Consider the following 24890-nt stretch of genomic DNA (forward strand, 5'->3'; position numbering starts at 1 on the left):
ATGAACTATTTTTACCCGGCAGGGGGCGCAGGGGAACCTCGAGGAAAAACTGGAGGATTTAAAGGTAGGTTCTGTGTGGCCATGGAAACGGCTTTACCTGCGACCTGAATGGAGACCCGAGAATAGATCGACTGCTCTATATTTACTGACAGGGAACTCCTTCTCACTTGACATTTATGTGTTTGTCAATCGGTGATCATTTTTGCCATGGAGCCCTTCTAGGAATCGACACAGTTTGATTGTAGCTTTGCTTTGTGTTTTCTAAGTAGCCAAAATCAAATAATCAGCTCTTACTTTAGATAATAAAAGTTAATATTTTACGTTTTATGGTTGCTTACACAACGCATTTATAGAATTCATCATGACTCAAGACTCAAATCGAGGATTCTTGTATTAAAACAGTTCCACCGTTGGGGCTTTTTCGATATTTTTGTTCTTTTTCACTCACTTATATTAATGAGAGAGTGCTTCCGTATATTTCTCAACGCTCAGCTTTACTTGAGGTCAGAATTTGGCCCTGAAGCCCCCTACTATAGCCCCGCAGATCAGCTCATCTTCACCCACTTCCTAAATCTCGCACACACGCTTCAAAAGGGGTGGAGCTTCTGTCTTATGCTGCTCTGCGATTGGCCAATTCCGCAGTCCATCAGGGCTTGACGAGCTCGCTCTCGAACTCTGTGACCGCGCCCCCGAGGCTCAGCGGCTCGCGGTGGAGAAGGAGAGAGTGTGCGCCTTGTCAGGAGGCACCAACGGTCTGTTCTTACAGGAAAAAACGAGAATATTTCAGCTTATTCATGGCGAAATTAGTTTTGTTCGACGTCCAGAAACATATCCATTCCGGACCGCGGCTCTGACAACGACAGGCGACGCGAATATCTGCAGCTCTCAGAGATTGGAGTTTACCGAGGATTTTCATAGCAGTTTCGTACTTGGAGGCGCGCGAGTGCCGGCGTCGTCGTCTCCGTGGGCGCCGTTTCGTGCTTTCTGGTGACAGCTGACACTTGCCCGATTTCCGAAGGCCTGATTTGTCTCCCTCCTGCCCGGTTCACCCGGTGTCCCTGTCAGCGCCGGGCCGCCTGCACACTCACCCCGGCGCGGCCTCCCTCCTTGTCGAGTCCCCGACGACGACACAGCTACCTCCCCGGTAGAGCCAGTTACCCACACTCCTCTAAAACACCTGCCGTGATTGCAACAACCAAAAACAGCGGATCCTAAGAGAAAAAAACGGACAAGAGAGACGCGGATCTGTGCGCTGGTGATACAGACAGACGGAGCTGTCATACAACATATTAACAGCTCTCTGAATTTACATATATTAAGTTTATTCTCGCACGCGATTGGCTTATTCTCTCGTGCATATCCGTTATTAAGGTATTAGACAACAAAACGTCAAAAATAAAAACTAATCACGCTTTGTGCAAAGGCAAGGCCTCTTCTGCTAACTCAGATAGCTGCATCGCTAACTCCCAGCCTGGGTTTAATCAGCTTGTAATCTTATTAACTGCACTTTTGACTCCTATTCATCGCTTATTTTGTACCATACGACACAATAGCGAAGCGATTTTAATTTATAGTTACTGGTTCAACGCACAGTACAGTATCCTTGCCAAGAGACCCATTGAGTAAAAGCAGGAGGAAACAGCTATCAGCCTTTACTTTCTACTACTCGGCCTGATTAATTCCCACCTTGAGAAACAAAAACCGAAGAATCTTATGTGTTGCGCTGGTTTCAGCTGACCTTTGCTACCAAATTTAACTAAGTCCCTCACGAGTTTCTTGCGCTGCAACCCGCTGCATGTGCTGATACGGGAAAGACTTGATTTATATTTTTGTACCATAGTTCAGGAGCCATTTAGAACAGGGTCACATATCTGCACAAACCTCCTACTACTGTTTAGACATGAGTATTGAGATTCCAGTCGGTCTGACGGAGCTGCTTCAAGGCTACACCGTGGAGGTGCTGCGCCAGAGGCCGCCGGACCTGGTGGAGTTTGCCGTGCAGTATTTCACCCGCCTGCGAGACACCAGGAACCAGGACGGGTCCGGGGCGGCCGCCGCCACCAAAACCGGGGGCAAGGGAGTGATGTTTGATGGCGAACCGATGCAGACAGAGTCGAACGGCGACGAAGATGACGAGGACGATGACTCAGATTTTGAGCGTGAGTGCCTCTATTAAATGCGTTTATTACGCCACCTGTAAATCTGATAAAGATATTGCTGCTTGAGTTTGTTTTAGTGTAAGCGTGTTTGCACGGCTAACGAGGGTGTCAGATTTCCCTTGTGATGGGTAACGTGAGGAACAGCCTTATCTAGGCTGTTTCCATGGCACTCGCTCGAGCTCCCATCCAAGCGCTTTGATTGACAGAGTGACAAGTGGCCTGCACAAGGCATCCCCAGAATGCATGCAAAATTAATATGGGATAGTATGCCCGCTTAATAGATTTGCATTAATATTTATGCATTTCTGTTCTTGAATAGAGACGGCGGTGGTGTGTGATCGGTCTAGCGATGTTAGCCCATTCGTGCTGTATGAATTGCTTGTATGAATGGATGCGGACTGGCCATTGAGAATGCTAACAGGGATTTTTCATAATGGAGAGAGGTGTGCTCGCGCACATCAAAGCAGCCCCTCTTTCCTTTCATGTAGTGCAGAGAGAGCAGCTGCACTTTCCTAGTGGAAACCAAGCAGATTTCACTGGCAGACATTCTTGAAAAGAAGTCATTGAGAGAAATCTGACCATTGAGAACAGTGAGGAAGAGGAGTGGAAATGGATACAGGGATTAATGCACCTTTCCAAATTGCTTAATCATATTTCATCAAGCTGCTTAATATGCAATGCCTACCTGTGTCTGAGTGGATTATGCCCTGTTTATGCTGATTGTTTAATATTTAATTCTGTAATTGTTTTCAAAGCCTCTTACAAAACAGAATGGGGAAGTCCATACCCATCTCTGTGTTAATTTTGATCTCATATCAGTGAGTGTGTAGGTTTGTGTACTTTCAGTGGTTTGTATTTGAGCAGATGCATTATTCTCTTTCCGCGTCCTAATGTGCATACTTTGCTGCTATATAGAATGCAAAAAGCAGTATGTCAAATGATATCATGTCTACTCATTGTACCAGTAAGTACTTTTACATGCGCAGTTATAATCTGGCTGCAATTGGGCTGTAGTCTCTATCTAATAGATTGTTCGAAGGATTCGGTTGGACTATAGCATTTAGATGACATTTTAAAGACAAGTCGCATGTTAAATGCGTTTAATAAGCAAAGAATACTGAACGATCCACTGCATCCACCAAGATTCTGAAGTGCGCAGCCAATCTCATATCCCAAACTTCTGTGGAAAGCTGAGGAGCTGTCAGATTCGAAAGGTTGAGAAATGAAGAAAAACTGAGTGGCTTTTCAAATGCAAGTGCTGTAGTTACCAAGAAAGTTGTTCTTATTATTAGTGTTGTCACGATTCTGGAATTTCTAACTTTGATATGATACCTTGAAAATTAATTTCCAACGCGCGTTCATGAGAGCCCCACAATGCATGCGTGTTGTTGACGCAAGAGCAGATGTTGTTGCATTGGAGATTAATATTTTGTTTATAAAGTAGTAAATTATCTTTTTTGTGCAAACAAAGCACTTGCATTGCTTCATAAAATTGAAGTCACATGATTTACTTTAATAATAATACTTACTTAATACTTACTTTTGATTTACTTTAATAATGTCTTTACTACCTTTCTGGGGCTGGAAAGTGGTAGCTGCATAGGCTGTCTAGTGCTTCCCACAGGATTTTTGTGTAACTGTGGTTAATGGACCTTTTTCCCTCCCGGGGGGTCTGGGGGCATGCCCCCTCGTAAGAAAAGTTTGTACATTATAACGTTAAATTCATCAATCTGGAGCACTTTGAGAGTTCAAAATTTAGAGCTCCAACCCATATTCAGTGTGCAAATTGAACAAAGAAAAGAGTTTGACTTTGCTTGTACCTGAACTTACTGTAATAGTAATAGTCAGTAATAGTCATAGACAGTAATAGTCATATATAGTAAAACCGAAAAATAAAAGAAACTTTCATAATTAGTTTTGTCCTCATTAAGAGATAAACACGTGAGCTTTGATTTTGATGGAAACTGCAGTCAAGCTCTCTTTGCGTAGCACAAACAGACAGTCTTTTGCGATTTGATAAGGATAAAAAACCTTATCGCACTTTCATTTTAGTTTGTTTGACAGCAATGGCACAAAACAAGGCATTAAAGACCTTTTATGTTATGAGAAGTTACTTTTTTTGGGGGGGCCGCCACAGTCTGGTTAATGAATGTGAAGCACTGAAATCTATTCGTGGCAGTCGGTGACTGTTTACATGTGCACCAATAATGCGATTAATCAGTAAGGTCTTAATTGCAGTGAGATGTTTACATGATAGTAAGTATGGTTATATCACACTCAGATAGGCATACAGTGTGCATGTTAACAGCCATTGTTTTAATCTGCTCACATCAAATTCAAACTACATTTGTATGTACGTACTGGATATTATTCGGCGCTGTGAAGAACATCGCAATGCTGGGTTTGCCTACACTGCTTTGCATTCTTCACACCGTCTGGATGAAGATATGGAGCAGAGACTGCGCAGTGAGTTGTGTTGACAGAGTTTAGCGATTTCTTCCGATGTCAAGGAAATGTTGTGTGAACAATACATGGCATCCGTGTACATCCGAGCACATGCGCACTTTGATCAGAGCGGTAATAATGCGATTAAAGGGTTAGTTCACCCAAAAATTAAAATAATGACATTTATTACTCACCCTCATGTCGTTCTACACCCATAAGACCTTCGTTCGTCTTCGGAAAACAAATTAAGATATTTTTGATGAAACCCGTGGCTCAGTGAGGCCACTAATGAGAGCACTGAACATCTCAAGATCCATAAAGCTACTAAAAACATATTTAAAACCATTCATGTGAGTTCAGTGGTTCTACCTTATTATTATAAAGTGACGAGAATACTTTTTGTGCGCCAAAAAAACAAAATAATGACTTTTCAACAATATCACATGATGGGCGATTTCAAAACACTGCTTCGAAGCTTTACGAATATTTTTTTTCGAATTAGTGATTCGGATCTCCTATCAAACAGCTAAACTGCTTAAATCACGTGACTTTGGCGCTCCAAACCACTGATTCGATTTGTAAAGCTCCGAAGCTTCACAAAGCAGTTCTTGCACCAGATAGTGTTGAAAAGTTATTTTGTTTTTTTTGGCCCACAAAATGTATTCTTGACGCTTTACAAATATTAAGTCAGAACCGCTGTACTCTCATGAACTGTTTTAAATATGTTTTTAGTATCTAATGGATCTTGAGATGTTCAGTGCTTTCAATAGAGGCCTCACTGAGCCATCGGATTTCATCAAAAATATCTTAATTTGTGTTCCGAAGATGAACGAAGGTCTTAAGGGTGTGGAAGGACATGAGAGAGAGAGAGTAATAAATGACAGAATTTTCATTTTTGGGTGAACTAACCCTTTAGGGTTTTAAAAATGCCTGTTTATTGCAATTAAAATCGGCGTACACCACCTAGTTTAATGCGATTATGCTTACTACGATTATGAGCGTAGTTGCATTACTTTAATCGAAGTATTGCATTTACATGAGGTAAAGTTTAATCTTAATATTGCCAAAATCCCATTATAATCGCATTATGAGGGTGTAAACGGACTGATTGTTGATATTGTGGCGGACCGCCACCGATAATGCAATGTATGGGAAACACTGCTGTCAATGGAGGGACAGAAAGATCTCAGATTTCAAAAGATCTTCAATTTGTTTACCTAAGATGAACAAATGTCTTACGGGTTTGGAATGACATGAGGGTGAGTAATTAATGACAGAATTTTCATTTTTTGGTGAACTAGTACCTTTTAAATAAAGTAATCAAATGGAAAAATAACACTGGATAGTCTTCATTGTAAAAATTAAATACAGATTAATGCTTACAATTAAAGTTAGAAAAGTTATTCAGTCAAGAGCAGTGAGTGATTTTCTCTTTTCTTGTCTTTTCTTCTTTGATTAACATGACAGACTGCCGCAGGAATATTAGGCTGCTGTCACTTTAAGAGCTTGTGCCACGAATCCAATATACTGTTACAACGTATGTTTTCTTTCTCAACTATTTATGTTCCAAAACTGACTATGTTTGCCTGAATACTCACCACAATGGGTGTTTTGACACAATTTTGTGTGTATTTGTCCTTTAAGCACAATTAGCCATGAAAAATAACTCAATTTGGTACTTGTGAGTTGTTTGAGAGGCTGCTTTATGTGTGCACCACTTAAATAGATCTGTGTGCGCGCTTTTGTTGTGCTCACGAAACCTGTAGCAATGAGTAAAATTATGTACAATACCTACAACCCTGCACAGAAATTCAGATCCTGTAATGTGTTGTTCTACAGCGGAGCTTTAGTGACCTGAGGAATCCAGAGCATGCTGGGGCATGGTTGAACCATTGAACCATAGATAAGACCATCCCACTTTCTTACATTGCGTCATGCTGTCAAAAAAACATCTGCACATTACTGCAGAACAGGCAATGTAATCATGCAGAAGTTTGGATGGATTTGACTGCACTTAGACTTGCATACTCTATCACGTATTGTTCTTTTCTGTGAGAATAGATACATGATCACAATTGTTTTGCTAACTTCCGCCAGACTTAGAACACAACCATCTCTTTAACCACATGACCTCTGTACAAAACCCCTACCCCGAATGCACAAAATAATTGACAGGCAGAAAAACAAAATGACTAAAGCACCCTAGTTACTAATAAAAAAGATGTACTATAAATTAAAGTATAAGAGAAGTGTGTATCTAAGTGCAAGTGTATAGCTTGTTTGTTTTAGGTCATCTGTCTGGATGAGAGTGTACTCTTTGTTTTAAGCGGGATAATCAGAGAGGAACAGAGCAGTCTGCTGTTTTAAGGGCTCAGAGTCTCTACTTGCACAACAACCTGCAAATACCCTAACAGCGTGTCAAAGAACCTGTTTGTGCTGCTTCTCACTGCTGGGTTGCCTGTTGTTAGTGTGATTTGATAGGACACAAGTTGTAGTTTTGTTTTTGCATAATCTGAAACTCCATAGTGAGTGTAAAATCTTTTTCACATTACAGACATATGAAACTAAAACTTGAAAAGGGGAACTGTAGCTTTTTCAGACAGTTAGCGTGTTGTCACAACCATGATGTGGTTTATCTGAGAAGGTCTTCATGGCCTTTACTGAACCAAAACCATGTTTTTGCAGTTTTGTCAAGAATTAACTAGAAATAAAGGTCCTGAATAATTTGTGTTAAAATGGCTACCATAAAAGTAACATAAATAATTATTTTTTGTTTCCTTTTCAGAAAGGAAAAGATTGCACTATATATTGTTTTCAGTTGCAAGAAACAAAAAATATCTAAAAAAAAAAAAAAAAATGAATTCACTGCATTTTTAATTGTTTCCACTTTGAAAATGTTTAAAACAAATATTGAATGCTTTTCTGCTGGACCTTTGAGTAATAATCTTTTTTTTCTTTTATTCAGAGTTCAGAAAGAAGAAATGAAATGTTACATGTTTTTGACTTTACTTCAGGACCTGTCTGGTATTAAAGGGTTAGTTCACCCAAAAATGAAAATTCTGTCATTAATTACTCACCCTCATGTCGTTCCAAACCTGTAATGCCAAGTTTACACTACAGGATTTTAAGCCCGATTTGCAAGTTAAACAAGCTCGCCAATGGGTCGGGCTGTGATCGGGGGAAAATCAGCGGGTGATTGGCGCTCGCCAATCTTTATGTGTGAACTACTCAACGACACATCAAAGAGGCTTGCTGACGTGTCGCCGACACCTCTCTGACGCCAGACTAATATCTAGCATGCTAAATATCTGGAGCTGTCGGCCGACTCGATATCCTGTGGTGTCACATGTCGTGATGCAACAGCCAATGACATACACACTGACACTTATGTCTATGGAAGCAGCAATAACAATCCATTCAAATAGCCTATAATTTGCCCGACGTTTATTCATATCAGATACACATTGTGTAAGGTAACTATAAAGCTCACTCTATTCTTCTCCCAGTTCACTGGCCACATGTATTTCGGTACAAATGGATAAATTCACGTGTTGAAGCCTATAATTCCGACTGACAGGACTCTCTGAACTAAAGCACAAAAAAACAAGGCAGCGCCCATCTCGCGTTATAGATTAAGATCAAAATCATGATGTAGGTGTTTAAATGACAAAACACTCACTTGCAAATATTTTGTTTATCTAAGATGAACGAATGTCTTACGGGTTTGGAATGACATGAGGGTGAGTAATTAATGACATTTTCAAATAAAGTTGCTGTCGTCAGCTCGTGTAGTGTGTAACCGCCTGTTGCGGATCATTTACGTAGTGACACATAGTGTGAACACCACAACTGGCAGTGATTCCCACAGGTTTGAAATATACTTGCGGTGGTAGCCGGGCAAAAAATCCTCCTATTACCCACGGCAGCGCCTGTGGGAATGTCTGCGGGAGTAAGCAGTTCTGATGCACACGTAATGAGCAAGTATGAAACGACTAGTTTATCGATTGCAGATGGTTTCATTATCTTGCGCTGATATAAAAGTATAAGAGGATAAAAATAATAAAAGCAAAAATATGTCTCCAAATATACTTGGGCGGCAGTTATTATACGTGGGTGGCCCGCCCAAGTAAAGTCTATGTGTGGGAAGCACTGACAACTACTTAAAGACTCCACAGCAAGTCATGTATTCTGAACAGCACAGAGATCTGCGGACACTTAAAGTCCTGTAGTATAAACTTGGCATAAGACCTTTGTTCATCTTCGGAACAGCGTTCAACAGCGTAGGAGAATGACACAGAAAAGAAGAAATTGTTGAAAGTTATTTTTGTTTTGTATTTGTGCATGAAAAGTATTCTCGTCACTTCATAACATTAAGGTTGAACCACGTGGACTATTTTAACAATGTCTTTTATACTTGTCTGGGGCTGAGTAAGGGTGAGTAATTAATGACACAATTTTAATTTTTTTGTGAACTAACCCTTTAAGAATACATGCGCACCAGCTACTGGCTGTCTATCAGGGGAAAATGCTTCGGTATTGTTTTTTTCTGTCTGTGTGTGTATTGTTTGTGTGTTTTGCATGCCTGGGTGTGACTATATCTTTTATTCTTCATGTTTGAGGTTTCCGATAACAATCTGGACTTTAGTACTTCCTCCTATCTATCACCAAGAGGGTGACTATCAACCCTGGCCCTGTTTGTTCTTCCCACCCTGGTCATTGATTTCAGAAGCAGCATTATAGTGTGGTCATAAGAGCTTATGAAGTGTTATCTCAGCTGCTGGTCATAGACTTCAGCTTATTATCACATTATTTCTGCATTTTTGAGTCCTGCACTGGCAGAAAATAAGTTGAGATGAAGTTATTTAGGTTTAAGAGTTCAGATCGCTGTATTACACAATGCATAAACCATAATCTGTCCAACAGTGCAACAGAGCTGTTCCCTCTCAAGACATTGTGGGTAAGGCCAAAGGTTAGACAGGATGTGGAAACCCTACATTGTTGCCTACACTATTTTAGTCTCCAATTAAATATAATCTTTAATTTCCTCTCTCATGCCCACTCAACAGAGTGGGAAACATTGTTCTGATCCCCATTTATGCTTGTTAGTTGACAACAACACGCACACGAACACACAAGTTTACCCCTCAGCCTTTATAAGATGTTTGCAGGTCAGTCTGATTAGTGGTGGTGGCGGCTCAAGGAGAGGAGGTCATTGGGACAGGAGTGCAACCAATGGGAGGACTCCATTTGCGAGGTGTACGTTTTGATTGGACATACCTTGACCTTCAGCTAGCACCACATAATACAGTATCAGCCAATCAGAGATGGGTTAAAAGAACAGACAGTGGCCTTGTCCAGTCAGGGTGCAGATTAAGCAGACTGATGGCCTTGGCTAATCAGAGGCAGAGCTGACCTTGCCTCTAATGTTCATATTATGCACAAAAACGCACTTGCAGACATTTTTATTGGCACTAAATCCTTATATATGCCTTTGTAAAGTTTATAGAAAGTGAATAAAATGGGTGTATTTTGAGTAAATATCTGCTTCTGTTGATCCCTGGTACTGTAGTTGCCATTCATGCTCTCTCTTCTAATTTTCTGGCTGTCAGTAAGGAGTTAAACCCACATTGCACAGTTATAGACAGATCCACACTACCTTATAAGGGCTAAAGAGAGAGAGAGGGAGAAATGGAGTGCTGCAGAAAGATAGACAAAGTTTGTAGAGAGTGAAGGAAAATGCACCACATATAGACACCAAGATTGATTGGTTACAGCTGGAAGGGGGGAGAGAGTGTTTTCCTCTTGTTTACGAGTTGTACAGCTGTTTGAGATTTTATTAATCAGCCGAGCAGTTTTCTCCGTGTGTGAGAGAGGGGTGTTTTATTCATTGTGTTATGGTAGTGTTGCATAGTGTAGACTTCCTTGTACTTTTGCAAACGTGTATAGGGTCTGTTTACATCTGGTCGCAAATGAGTAGCTGAGTATGTTTTGCAGCGACATTTATGTGGCCAAGTGTAAATAAAAGAGTTGTAATGAAATGGAGAGCTATCGGATCAGTAAAACTGCATAAAGTGACCAGGTGTAAATGGGCCCTGCAGTATCGACTGATAGCCATCCCCCAAATCGTGTTGGCTCTGCTTTGACAATGTATATATAATTTTTTTTATTACTATTTTTTATTTTTGTATTTATATATTTATTTCTAGAAAATTATGTAGTAAAAATAAATGTTTGTCATGTACACTACTGTTCCAAAGTGTATGATTTTTATTTTATTTATTTATTTAAAAGAAATGAATACTATTAATATTATTGTAAGAAGCACCAAATCAACATATATGAAGGATAATTTAACACTGAAGACTGGAGTAATGATGCTGAAAATTCAGCTTTCCCATCCCACGTATAAATTGAATTGATTAGATGATGTTTATGTGTTTGTTTATCATGTTTTGGTATGGTTGTTTATGCATGTTGTGTGAGAGAGAACTGTTTGCAGTTTAGTTGATGACTCTCACATGATAAGTGATTATAACTGTACCATCACAGAGCTTACACACACATATTCTGTTTACTTTTAAAATTACTAGTCTCTCTCTCTCCCCCCCCCTCTGGCTAATATTTTCCAGCAATGAGAGAGAGTGATAAGACTTTGTGTGCATGAGGATATCTAGAATGACATGAAGGGAGATAAGAAGACAGACAGGACAACCCTTAAATTTTGTAATTCTCGGATTTCTGTTGTTTTGTACTATTGCTTATCCTTAAGCTTAGTGGTTTGAACAAACTCCTAATCCTAAAATATTAAACTCTGGCAGGTTTATACCTTGGATGTAATACATCAAATCATATGGCTTGCTGACATTTCTAAGCAGTCAGATAAAAAAAAAAAAAAAAAAAAAATGTAAATCATGGAAAATAAAATATTTATATTCCCTATATCTAGATGACATCCGTATAGACTAAAGTTTGGGGTCGGTAAGATTTAAATGTTTTTGAAGGAAGTCTTATGCTCGCCAATGCTGCATTTATTTGATCAAAAACTGTAATATTGTGAAACATTATTAAAATGTATTAATATTATTCTATATATTTTATTATTATTTTAAATTATATTATAAAAATGTAATTTATTCCTGTGATGGCAAAGCTGAATTTTCAGCATCATTACTCCAGTCTTCAGTATCACATGATCCTTCTAACATAAATCATTCTAATATCCTGATTCGCTGCTCAACAAACATTTCTTATCAACATTGAAATTGATTGTGCTGCTTAATATTTTTGTGGAAATTGGGATACATTTTTCATGATTTTTTGATTAATAGATAGTTGCTGAAAAAGAACAGCATTTATTTCAAATAGAAATCATTTATAAATGTATTTACTATCAACTTTGATCAGTATAATCCATCCTTGCTGAATAAAAGAATAAATGTATTAAAAAAAAAAAAACCAAACAAACAGAAAATTACTGACCTCAAATGTTTTGAATGGTTGGGTATAATAAAACAGGACATTTAAAACAAACATTATGGCTAAGCCACTGTTTTTCCTACAAGAAAAGTGGATGGTGATGCTGATGCAAGTACTATGATACTCATGCAAGTATCAGATTTCACTGTGACTTGAGTGCTGATATATTTCCATCTCTTCTGAAGCCGTACTGCAAATGCAATTTTATACAACAATCAATTATGGGAATTTATGTAAATTGATCCATAGTGTGTATGTGGAACTGATGTGAGGGTGAGTAAATGATGTCAGAACGTAAATTTCAGAGTAAATTATCCTTTAATGGTTCTTAATGGATCGACTTTGTATATTCATAGAAATATGAAGCCCTCACCCATTATTCTTTTTCGTTTCTTCTTTCCTGTGTCACACTTTCTTTTTTTCTTTTTTCCCCTCTCTCTGGTTGCTGAGAGAGTGAGTGGGTGTGTATTGTGGGGGGGAATAGTTGTTATAGCGATGAGGAGGTCTTCCTTGTATTTTGTTGTCATGGCAACTTTGTCCACTTGATATCCCCTACACGTGAGGTTGAAGCGCCCCATCTCACAACACTTCACGCGCTCATGCACGCACTCATTTCTTTGAGTGCTCTTACAACATGTCCATGTATTAAGCCGCCTTATCTGGGCATTGTACCTACACACACACACAGACACACACAGTGTTAAGTAATTTGCAAAGAGGTGTAAATCTAAATGCTTATGTGTGAATACACACAATTCGGTGGCATTTAACGTGAGGATGCATTTGTGTTGCAGGTTAATTACTGTAAGAATGTGTTCAAACATGATGATACTTTTTGGTATGTGAAAATCTGTTTGTTATAGAGCTATTGGTTATGAGCGGAACATCTTAAGACGGTACTTCACTCACAACAGAGTGTGTATGTGAGAGAAAGATTATTGCTAGTTTTACACCAAAGAGTTAATGGACCTGATGGATTGTAACAGCGCCATGAGAAAGGAGGAGGAGGAGGGTGTGCAGACCTGCAGGGCTCCTGAGAGTCGTGCTAGTGCACTCAACTGTGATCGTACACACATAATTGTAATCTCCTGAAACTGGTACAGCCTGTAGGACAGGCCTTTGACTGACCTTACCGAATATTTAACACGCCCACACAGTTACTGAAGGGCACATGTGAGATTTGGAGACTAAATTTGATCGTTAACATTGTCTGTGAGTCTGCAGCTCTCAGCAGGCATGGGAGAATTTGAACAGTCATTAACTCTCTCTGTCTTTTTTTCTCCACAGCTCCTCCCCCGAGCAGATTTAACCGGAGAGTGTCGGGTGAGTTCTGTTTGACGTCATTGCACTAATCATGTGGTTTAAAGTGTGTGTGTGAGTGTCCGATAAGTGCTCTGCCTTTCCGTCATTTCCCCTTGTGTTTGTTTTATAGTAATTACGTCGCCAGCATGCCCACTCATTCTGCCCCTTTCAATTGTGTACCAGTAAAAAAAAAATCCCCTCTTTCAGCATGTACATTCCTTTGATGTGGGATTTTTAAAATCCCACATCATCATATGAAACAATCTCAATATGCTATCAGTAAAAAGTTTAATGCATTGAGAAGAATACTTTTTTCATAAGTGTGAAGTTAAGCATTGTCCATGCTGGTTAAACACTTCTATAGCAGAGGTTTCAAACTGGGGTCCGTGGACACCTGGGGAGCCAAAAAAGGGTTCTAGGTGGCCTGTGGAAAATTTGAGAAGAAATAAATTATTTTACAAAAAGTGTGCAATACAAAATAAACATCTTGCCTATAGTTAAGATTACTAATTTTTTTGTTTGTTTGTAACAAATAAATGTAAGTTGTTTCTTCCTTCTGACATAGTAGTGTATCAAGTACTGTAATACATTCAAAAGTTTGGGGTCAGTAAGATTTTTTTTTTTTTGTATTGTTTTTGAAAGGCATTAAGTTCACCAAGACTACATTTATTTGATCAATATAAAAATTCAGTAAAACAGTAATATTGTCAAATATTATTACAGTTTAAAAACATTAACTATAACTGAAAATAACTTTCTGTTTGAAATTCTAAAATGTAATGTTTTTTACATGCACATTTTACCAATTCCAAATCACATCAATCTTAATAACTACTATTAATTATGTATTTAATCATTTATAAGTGATATGTAATTGTTCATGAAGGCTGGAAGTGAAAAACGTCTCATATTCAGGTGTGCATAATTATTAGGCAGGTTTTCTTTTACAGATAAAATGAGCCAAAAAGAGATTTAACTCAGACTGAAAGTTTAAAAATTATCAAATTCTTATGAGAAGGATGTAATACTAATGCAGTACTAGATATTGCAAAGTTAAAGCATGACCATTGGACAGTGAAATGCTCATTGGGTAAGAAGGGTTAGACAAAAACAGGTGGAGAAGAAAAGACACATGTTAACTGCAAAAGCATTAAGGTGAAGAATTAAGTGTGAAACCATCAGGAACCCTTTAGTCTCCACCACCACCATTTTCCAGAACTGCAACCTACGTGGAGTCTTCAGAAATGCAAGGCGTCAGGATCTCAGAGACTTAGGTTAGGTGAAGAATCCTAAAAAATGACCCGCTCTTAATAAGAATCACAAGCTGAAGTGTTGTAAAATACAAGTTTTTTGTATAGGGTTTATAGACAGACCGATTGAGAGTGACTCTTAAAGGACCAGCACCACATCCTCTTGTACCACTGTTTGAAGAATTTATCTTCCAGAATCTGGCAGTAAGTTTTGGAAGATCATTTGTATTCCATATCTGCAAGACAAACTTTCAGGATAGGAGATGGACTAAAAAAGCAGGATGAGGATGTGGTGCTGGTCCATCTTTTTAGGTTTCTTTATCTAACCTAAGTCTCTGAGATCCTGACACCTTGCACTTCCGGAGACTACAGGTAGGTTGCAGTTATGGAAAAGGCCTTCTGAAGCAAATCAATTTGTGTGAGACAAATATCCTTATGTAAAACTTTATAAAGTAAAATAACAAGCTTCCAGCGTGGCAGCCATACACATTCGACCTAGTTTAGAACATCATGGCATTGTGTACTACGTTGCGGAAGTTGATGCTTTTTGGACATACATTGAATGCGTATGGCTGTCACGCCAAATACTTAATATTGGAAACAGCAAGCTGTTTTGCATGTTTCTTATTTTTCTTGCACAGTATAAATGGGTACATTTTGTGTATTTGGCATTGAAAAGTCCTGATTCAATTGTATGTGGCTTTGGTGATGACTTCTGTCAAGTAATTGAATAGTTATTTGTTTTCATAGTGTGTGCGGAGGCCTTTAACCCTGATGATGATGAGGAAGACTCTGAGCCGAGAGTTGTTCATCCAAAAACAGACGAGCAGCGTTGTAGATTACAGGAGGCCTGCAAGGACATTCTGCTGTTCAAGGCTCTTGATCAGGTACACACACACACACACACACACACACACACACACACACACACACACACACACACACACACACACACACACAAAAACACACACACACACACACACACACACACACACACACACACACACACACACACACACACACACACACACACACACACACACACACACACACACACACACACACACACACACACACACACACACACACACACACACACACACACACACACACACACACACACACACACACACACACACACACACACACACACACACACACACACACACACACACACACACACACACACACACACACACACACACACACACACACACACACACACACACACACACACACACACACACACACACACACACACACACACACACACACACACACACACACACACACACACACACACACACACACACACACACACACACACACACACACACACACACACACACACACACACACACACACACACACACACACACACACACACACACACACACACACACACACACACACACACACACACACACACACACACACACACACACACACACACACACACACACACACACACACACACACACACACACACACACACACACACACACACACACACACACACACACACACACACACACACACACACACACACACACACACACACACACACACACACACACACACACACACACACACACACACACACACACACACACACACACACACACACACACACACACACACACACACACACACACACACACACACACACACACACACACACACACACACACACACACACACACACACACACACACACACACACACACACACACACACACGAGGGCTATTAAACTGTAAACAAATGTCATCCAGATCGTATGTGTGCAGGCCAGTCAGGTTTGGTTTGCATGGGCGACTGATCACACATGCCTTACTTGAGCAGCCACTGTCGGTTCATTGTTGGAGGAATTGATTTAACATGTGTTACTTGAACTGATTATTACTGTTTATTTTCTGCTGATGTCATAGAACACATTGTTTTTCCCTGTTTGGTGCACACTTAAACATGTGTTCTATGAAGTATTTGAAGGTTTACATAAATGTGTAATCAGGCTTCCAAAATTGGAATATTTGCATTACTTTGAATTTATAACACTTGCAGATAAGAATTTTAAATAATATTATGCTGATGTTATTACATAATATTATATTAACTATGATAACGTTATATCCTGGTTGTCTAGTCATCCAGCGTATTACAAATCAATTGGTGATGTTGAATTAGTATGTTTTGGTTTTATATTAATATAATATTTTTGGTTGAATACTGTGAGGTTAAAAGATGCATTAGCATAGACAGTATGCTAAAAGTCACGGTCAACATGGTAAAACCTGCTTCATTTTTCGTCTTTAAATTCACCCGTTAACTTCTGTAACAAAGTTTTCTTAAATTGTTTTCAACCATAAATTTCAAGAAAATGACCATGATAGTTTTATGAAATACGTTTATAGATATTTAACCTTTTTTTAATGTCTGTTAAAAGATGGTTCTCGTATTCTTTCTTCACTACTTTTTAAATGTTAGTCTGTTCACTTGCATATGGGTATCTTTTGGCGTAGAACTGCGTATCACTCTTTTGTCTTCGTTCAGCATCTTGCACCATGATTATTGAGGTTTTTAAGATAACATGTCAAGATAAAAAATCGTTGAAACATGTCTGGAGACCCCCACACTTCCATTATGTTGCACTCTGTCTAGCTGTTATGAACCATAAAAACCGTTCCTATTTTTTTTTTCAAAATATGCAGTTTTGCATAAATATGTACTATATGATCCAGAACACACACCCATTTTCTTCATCAGGCTCTTTGTCTCTCTCTGGTACAGGAGCAGTTTTCACAGGTGCTGGACGCCATGTTTGAGGTTCTTGTTCAGCCACAAGATCACGTCATTGATCAGGGAGATGATGGGGATAACTTTTATGTAATCGAGAGGTATGTATTTTAAAGTGCGTTTTTGAAAATTACCTTATATGTAGTGTGTAATATAGCTGTTTTTGAATGTAAAAGGTCTGCAAAGTAATAGTTATTGTCTCCTAAAAGAAAGAATTGATTCTGAACTGCTGAAACAAGTCATCAGCAATTGCAGTCTCACTTCCTGTTACATACCTACGTAACGATATAACAAATTTGCATAATGCTGGCCCATAATGCTAGCCTGTGATCTTTATTGGCTACCTGCAAACAGCATCTACTTTGACCAGTGCTCATGCACTGTAGTTGTAGCTGAGGCCTGGAACAGATTTGCATTTGTTTGGTTCATGTTGTTGACATGTTGAGAAGATGCTGTTTTCAGTGCTGCCAATCAACTTTGCATGCAAATAAAAGGGATGAGGACTCGTGCTTGAATTGGTACAGAAAAACTGACACCATCGTTACTGTACTTTCACTGTGTATGCAAGTGTTGAAGAAGCCTCCGGAGCTGAAATTCAGATATGGTAATAAGTGTTCTGTTTCAGACACGCTGTAGGTGGTAGACCAATCACAACAGACTGGCAGACTGGGCCGTCTGATCAATCAGAGTAGAGTAGGCTCTTGGATACGAAGGATTTAAAGGATTAGTTCACTTTCAAATGAAAATTACCCCAAGCTTTATTCACCCTCAAGCCATCCTAGGTGTATATGACTTTCTTCTTTCTGATGAACACAATCAGAGTTATATTAATAAATATCCTGACGCATCCAAGCTTTATAATGGCAGTGAGCTGGATCAACGAGTATGAGCTGAAGAAAGCGCCTCCATCCACATCCATCCATCATAAACATACTCCACACGGCTCAGGGGGTTAATAAAGGCCTTCTGAAGTAAAGCAAAACAACAATTGTGTAAACGACAATCCATATTTAACAAGTTATGAAGTAAAATATCTAGCTTCTGCTATATCTAGATACTTCATTTTTGCTATATCTAGATACTTCAACTTTTTTTTTTTTTTTTTTTTTTTTTTTACACAAACTCATTGCTTCGCTTCAGAAACCCCACCTGAGCCATGTGGAATACGTTTATGATGGATGGATGTGGATGGAGGCACTTTCTTCAGCTCATACTCGTTGGTATCTCTCGCTGCCATTATAAAGCCTTGATGCATCAGGATATTTATTGTTATATCTCAAATTATGTTCGTCAGAAAGAAGAAAGTCATATACACCTAGGATGGCTTGAGGGTGAGTAAAGCTTGGGGTAATTTTCATTTGAAAGTGAACTAATCCTTTAAGGCCCGGTGGGTATATTTCATTTTCCTCGTTTTGCTCCGTCCTGCGCACAGTTGAGCGCGTGAGCCTTTCAAAGTGTACTCCTTTGGCCGTGAGCACAGAAAGACGATCTAGTGGACTTTGTTTTTTTAAGTTGGTTTCAAGTCATTCGCACATGTGCTGTTGTATGTGCACCATCCATGTAAACACAAAAATTGGGGTGTGTGTGGACCTTCATGCAACGTGGACAGCTAAAGTACACTTTGGGCTTTAGAGGGACTGAATCTTCAAACTAACAGTTTTCAGACTCTTTGAGAAATTAGGTGATGTGCAGTGTATATTATGGAAATGTTATGTTATGTTATGTTATGTATATGTTTTTTGACCTTAGATGCATGTAAACCTGTTGTAGGAGACCTCTGAAAAATTAGGAACCTTTAAAATGGCAGAACAGGGGAACTTAAATAAACAGTTTTATGTGTGCTGCCAGTGTGTGTATGATATTCTTGTACGTTTTAAGTATATCATGCTTTTGGGTAACAAATCATACATTTTGATTAATTTGATTAAACATTTTGATATTAATCAATCTATCAGTTGTTTTCCTTGTTAGTTTTTAAATTTTTTACTTAAAAAGGTGTGCCGTTTCACTTTTTGCCCTTTTTCTAATAATAAGCAAATATAAAAAAAACTACAAATACATTTACTGCTACTGAATACTTTGTTACTGTTCATTTATAAAAATGTACTTGCATTACATTCTGTATGCACCGTGAATTACACATGCACACACACTCTTTGAAGTGAAGAGGAACGGCAACGCCACTTGCTTTTAGGAGAGTTTATTTAAAAATTGCAATATTTGCATTATTTTAAATCTATAACACCTGCATACATGAAATTTACAGTAGTATTACGTAAATGTTATATATTACAGTAGTATAATATCCACATTCTGGTAAAAACACATCAGTGTTCATTTTCATTTTGATTAATTATAGCACCCCTAATCAAGTTGAGACTGAATTTGTGACTTGATAAAGGAACTGAGAAGTTTCAAAAAGCAGTTTATATTAATTCTTGTTCAATGTTTATCTCGAACCGTAGTAATGTTCCTCATTTTCAATGTCAATTCCTGAAGGTCAGAATAAGAAGTGTAGTAACAATACAATTGCCACCACAGCACTAACTGAATGTATGTTTTTGTGTATTTTCAGGGGTGTGTATGATATTGTGGTACAGAAGGATGGTGTGGGCTGCTGTGTGGGACAGTATAATAATAAGGGGAGTTTCGGAGAACTGGCCCTCATGTACAACACTCCACGTGCTGCAACCATCATCGCTAAAGAGGAGGGAGCCCTCTGGGGACTGGTGAGTGTGTGTGAGAGAGAGAGCAAGGGAACTGACAGCATACCCTGTTGATGAAGTGCTCTATAACAGCACCACCTTGTGGTTGAAATACTGAATGACTGCTGCTTCATTTTCACAGTGCTTTTATAGCAAATATGAGATGACAATGAGTGTGACAGAAGCATAAATCCCGATCCTAACACAACAGAGTTTTCAGCTGAGCGGTATATGTCTATTTCAGGATCGGGCAACTTTCCGTAGACTCATAGTGAAGAACAATGCAAAGAAGAGAAGGATGTATGAATGTTTCATCGAGTCTGTTCCACTGCTCAAATCACTAGAGGTGAGAAAATCATTGTAAAAACATTTATTATACTGCCAAACATGCTGTTTAGTGGCTCTGTAAAAGAGTATCAGCTGAAGTGAACATTGAAGAAAAACTTTAGGAGTAAAAGAAGAACATTGTTACATTCTTAGACTGGTAATGATGAATACTTACCCCATCTTTCTGTTTCATAGATATCTGAGAGGATGAAGATTGTTGATGTGCTGGGTGTAAAATCATTTCATGATGGAGAGAGGATCATTATGCAGGTGAGCTTTGCAAAAAGTAGGACATAGGTGTATAAACATTGGACAACAACAGTCATAAGTAGCAATTATTTTAAAAACTACACATTTCAAGCAAAACGCTTCATTAAAAGAAGTTTGTTAGGTTTTAAATGTAAAACAATAGATATGCTGTTCAAAAGTAAGTGTCTTGACGCTTACTGGTATTCAAATGCTCATTGTTATTGTGATAACCTCCATCTGTTGCCAGGACACCTGTATCTTAGTAACTCCAATATAACTCTATACAGTAAACGCACATAAGGCAATATATATATATATATATATATATATATATATATATATATATATATATATATATATATATATATATATATATATATATATATATATATATATATATATATATATATATATATATATATGCTACATAGCAAATCTCACCTGAAGGATTGTTCATATCATCGCCAAATGTAAACTATTGCCCAAACATTATGAAAATTATAATAAAATCATATTAACATTATGAATTTCGGTGTATTGTGAAAAGTTCTGTACAAAAGAAAACTGACTTAATGAGAACTTAAGGACAACTGACTTCATATATCTGCTAAAAATCACCTTTGGACCAGTTAGTCATTGCAAAAATGCCATATATTGTAATCATTTGTTTGCAGATTCCACTTGGTCGTATATTTGGTAATCTAATGCCACTGTACATTTACCTCTATACACACTGTATGTCACATTCATTTTGTGTGAGTCAGTGGGTGGAGTCATTGAGTCTTGATGTGCTCTGTTCAGCTCTCACGCACTTGAGCAGCTAATATACCAATACACACACACAGACACACACACACACACACACACACACACACACACACACACACAGCCGGTGTAATTATAGCACTATAATAATAGAGCAGAACTGAAGATCAGGACTCTGACTGATGCTATTGTATCATTAATCATTATCATTATTATGGGCTGCTCTATTACCAGGGTGATAAAGCTGATTGCTTTTACGTTGTGGAGTCTGGAGACGTGAAGATTATGATGAAGAGTAAAGTGAGTTACTTTATCTTTCTTTTTTCCTCCATCTTTAATTCTGTTATTATACTGTGCTCAGTTTAGTTTAGATTTTCATTTGTTTTATGATAAAATGCATCTTAAAATGCATAGACCTCATTCAAAGGTTGATTTCTGCTTAACCAATGGATTAGGTTTGGGGTGGGACTATTTGTTTGGCCAACCAGTTTTGGTAGCAATGTAGAAACATTCTTCAATTTTAATATTCCCTCACAGTAATGCCAACATTTCATTTTTAAATAGTTCTTTCTGTGTTTTTCCTGTGTCTCCCAGACGAAAGCAGACCGACAGGATAACGCTGAGGTCGAGATCGCTCGCTGCAGTAGAGGGCAGTATTTCGGAGAACTTGCTCTCGTCACTAATAAACCACGCGCTGCCTCAGCCTATGCTATAGGGGACGTCAAATGCTTGGGTAAGTGTCTCTTTGGGCATCTGACTTTTATTTTTGCATTGAAATAAAATGTGTGCCAAGTGCTCCAACAACAATGTCACATGACTGATGTTTCTGTCTTCAGTGATTGATATACAAGCCTTCGAGCGCTTGCTGGGACCCTGCAAAGAGATCATGAAGAGGAATATCGCCCATTATGAGGAGCAGCTGGTGGCTCTGTTTGGATCCAGCGTGGACCTGAGGGACTGAGACAGACTGGCCGTGCCTTACACACACACACACACACGCACTATACAACACGACACGACACATAGGCTATACACTCCTAAAACATTTTGTAGGCACACATTCCTTTTTATGTACACTCATACTCCAGCCAACATGCTCACACTTTCAAATCATACCTCACAAACATACACACACACACACATGCCTGTTGTCACTGCGTCAGTTGTTCAGTACGAAATAAAAGCATTACCAGCTCAACTGATGTGACCCTGAACTAACCACAGCCTGGAGAGGATATATGCACGCGCGCACACACACACACATTCACTTACACCAAATATTCCCAGCCAAGGACCCATCCTTTCTCATGGTCACTTGCAGTCACAACAAAGAAAAGAGAAAAAGAGACAAGATAAAAAAAAATCTATGTTTAAACAAGAAAAAAAAAAAGTTGATATCTTTCAATAAAAAAATGCAAAAAAGTGCAAAAATTTAACGTTTTAGAGCATTTTATGACAATGCAAAGCTTTGATAAACTTGTTTAAATATGACCTGTTTCCTTCCCTGCTGTTGGTGCATAAAAGTTTTTTGCTGGTGGTATCCACAGTGACTGGTTTTTCTCACTTAAACTCCACATTGTATTGATTAATGTGTTACTATTATTAATAATATTATTATTATTATTACATATTTTTGTTGAAGGTTGACTCGCTGTTACACCGCCCCCTAACTGGAGGATGCGAGGCCGAATCTAGTGCGAATTTTTCCCTTTAGTCCTTTTGAATGAGTCGTCCTGAAAAATAAATAAAGCAGACATTTTGGTAACCTGCTGGGACTCTTATGATGCGAATGTTTGTGTGCGTGCCTGCGTGTGTGTGTGTGTTGGACGGTGCGGTCTGTAATTACAGGAACAGTGCCATTTAAATGTCAGGAATCAGTTTTGTTTGTAATATTTTGATTGGAGACACCATATAAGTGTTTTGGAATGGAGTGTTATTTTTTCTTTAGGGCGTTAGATGGATATTGTTAGTTGGTTATCACCATTGAGGGTTGGCTAGTTTCAGCATTTACAGATTGTACTTTTAATAAACTTTGGATAAATCAGGGTGTCTGCTTTTATTTGGGGAGATTTTTCCTTGGGGAGAAGATGTAGGGGACTGTGTTCTGAACACAATACCTTACATGGTAGTAGTTACATTAAATGAGTTGACAGAAATGTACCTTTATTGATTGATTATCATTTACTTTTCCCTACAATTATCTAGAAAAATATTCAAATGTGTTTATTGTTTGAAACTTTCCAGTGGGTTCTATTGAGCAGCTGAGGCATTTCGTCTTACTTGTGACTAGAAATAGACTGGTTAACAATAGCATCTTACTATGTGAGATTAAACAGTCACTCTTCTCAAAGCTCTGAGACACTTGCTGGCATTTTCTTCAGCATTAAGTCTGAGAAAGATTCTGCAGGGTCCCTGTCACGAGGTTTGTCCTCCAGCCAGTGTCTGTCCAGCTGCTTGTTTTCCCGTGGAATGTACAGACCTCCACTGGGTCTTAAATAGTTTAAATAGCACTTAGACACAACTGTCTATAACAGTATTGAGGAAAAAACCCTCATGAAAGAATGTAAACATCACAAAAACTGGCTTCAGAAGTCAATATATTGTTTGATTTACTATCATTGATCATAAGCCAGTCACTGTTCTAGTTCACAGCAGTCGGCTCGATTTATTTGTTGTATTCTGCGTGTGATATTTTTAATTGTTGGTTTATGTAAGACTTTGGAAGCTACATAATCATACTTTTTCAGCATCTCACACCACAAGTTTGAAGTGTATAAAAAAAGACAACATAATCATTAAAGGTGCTACAGAGGATGTTTTGTTTTATACATTTTTGCAATATTACTTGAAACTGTCTTTACTAACTGATAAAAGACTATTTATTAGGTGCACTGAAAGGAATAATATTAATATACATCATCTGTGCACGAGGTAGGGCCTTAAAAACATCAGCCAATCGTTTACGCGATCATCGCGTAAACGATTGGCCCTCTGGCTTGTCAATCACTGCCATGACGTTCTTTGTGAGAGACGTGCGCGGCTGCGCGCTCCAGTAACTTTCCACACTCTACAGGCGCCGCATGCAATGTTTTTGTCAGGAGACAGGAGTAACAACTGCAGATTATGAGTTACCTGCGGTGAGTCCGACATAATGAATCCACTAACATGACACAGCGAATGCCGGTGGTAAACAATCCTGTTCCAAATGAATACTGGTGCATGAGTTTTGGGAGGCGTTCCCTCAAAATAAGCTGTGAAGGAGGGGGGTTGTTCTTACGCATGCGCTCATTTCAAAAACTAACAAGTCTTTGGTTTCTCAGTCGACGAAAAGATCCTCTGTAGCACCTTTAAGTTTCAGCTCTGAATGTACTGTATGTTATTTATTGAACGTACAGTATTTTGTAAGCGTGTTTTACAA

At 38.6% G+C, this 24890-nt stretch overlaps 1 protein-coding gene across 1 annotated transcript; it reads left to right on the top strand.

The window, feature by feature from the left end:
- The first annotated feature begins 620 nt into the window (after positions 1-620).
- On the top strand, positions 621-24334 carry prkar2aa (protein kinase, cAMP-dependent, regulatory, type II, alpha A). The gene is made up of 10 exons (XM_067395056.1): positions 621-2159; positions 13368-13403; positions 15383-15519; positions 17421-17527; positions 20002-20155; positions 20376-20477; positions 20654-20728; positions 21707-21772; positions 22067-22205; positions 22309-24334. Exons 1-10 carry the CDS (start codon positions 1901-1903, stop codon positions 22431-22433), a joined length of 1200 nt encoding a protein of 399 aa, XP_067251157.1. The 5' UTR covers positions 621-1900; the 3' UTR covers positions 22434-24334.
- The last annotated feature ends 556 nt before the right edge of the window (positions 24335-24890 follow it).

The sequence above is a fragment of the Chanodichthys erythropterus genome, chromosome 9 (assembly GCF_024489055.1).
Source record: "Chanodichthys erythropterus isolate Z2021 chromosome 9, ASM2448905v1, whole genome shotgun sequence".
Lineage (NCBI taxonomy): Eukaryota > Metazoa > Chordata > Actinopteri > Cypriniformes > Xenocyprididae > Chanodichthys > Chanodichthys erythropterus.

Coding starts and splice junctions, on each gene's coding strand:
- prkar2aa (XM_067395056.1), top strand. CDS start 1,901: ATGAGTATTGAGATTCCAGTCGGTCTGACGGAGCTGCTTCAAGGCTAC. Junction 20,478..20,653: donor CACTGCTCAAATCACTAGAG/GTGAGAAAATCA, acceptor TCTGTTTCATAG/ATATCTGAGAGGATGAAGAT. Junction 22,206..22,308: donor AGGGGACGTCAAATGCTTGG/GTAAGTGTCTCT, acceptor TTCTGTCTTCAG/TGATTGATATACAAGCCTTC.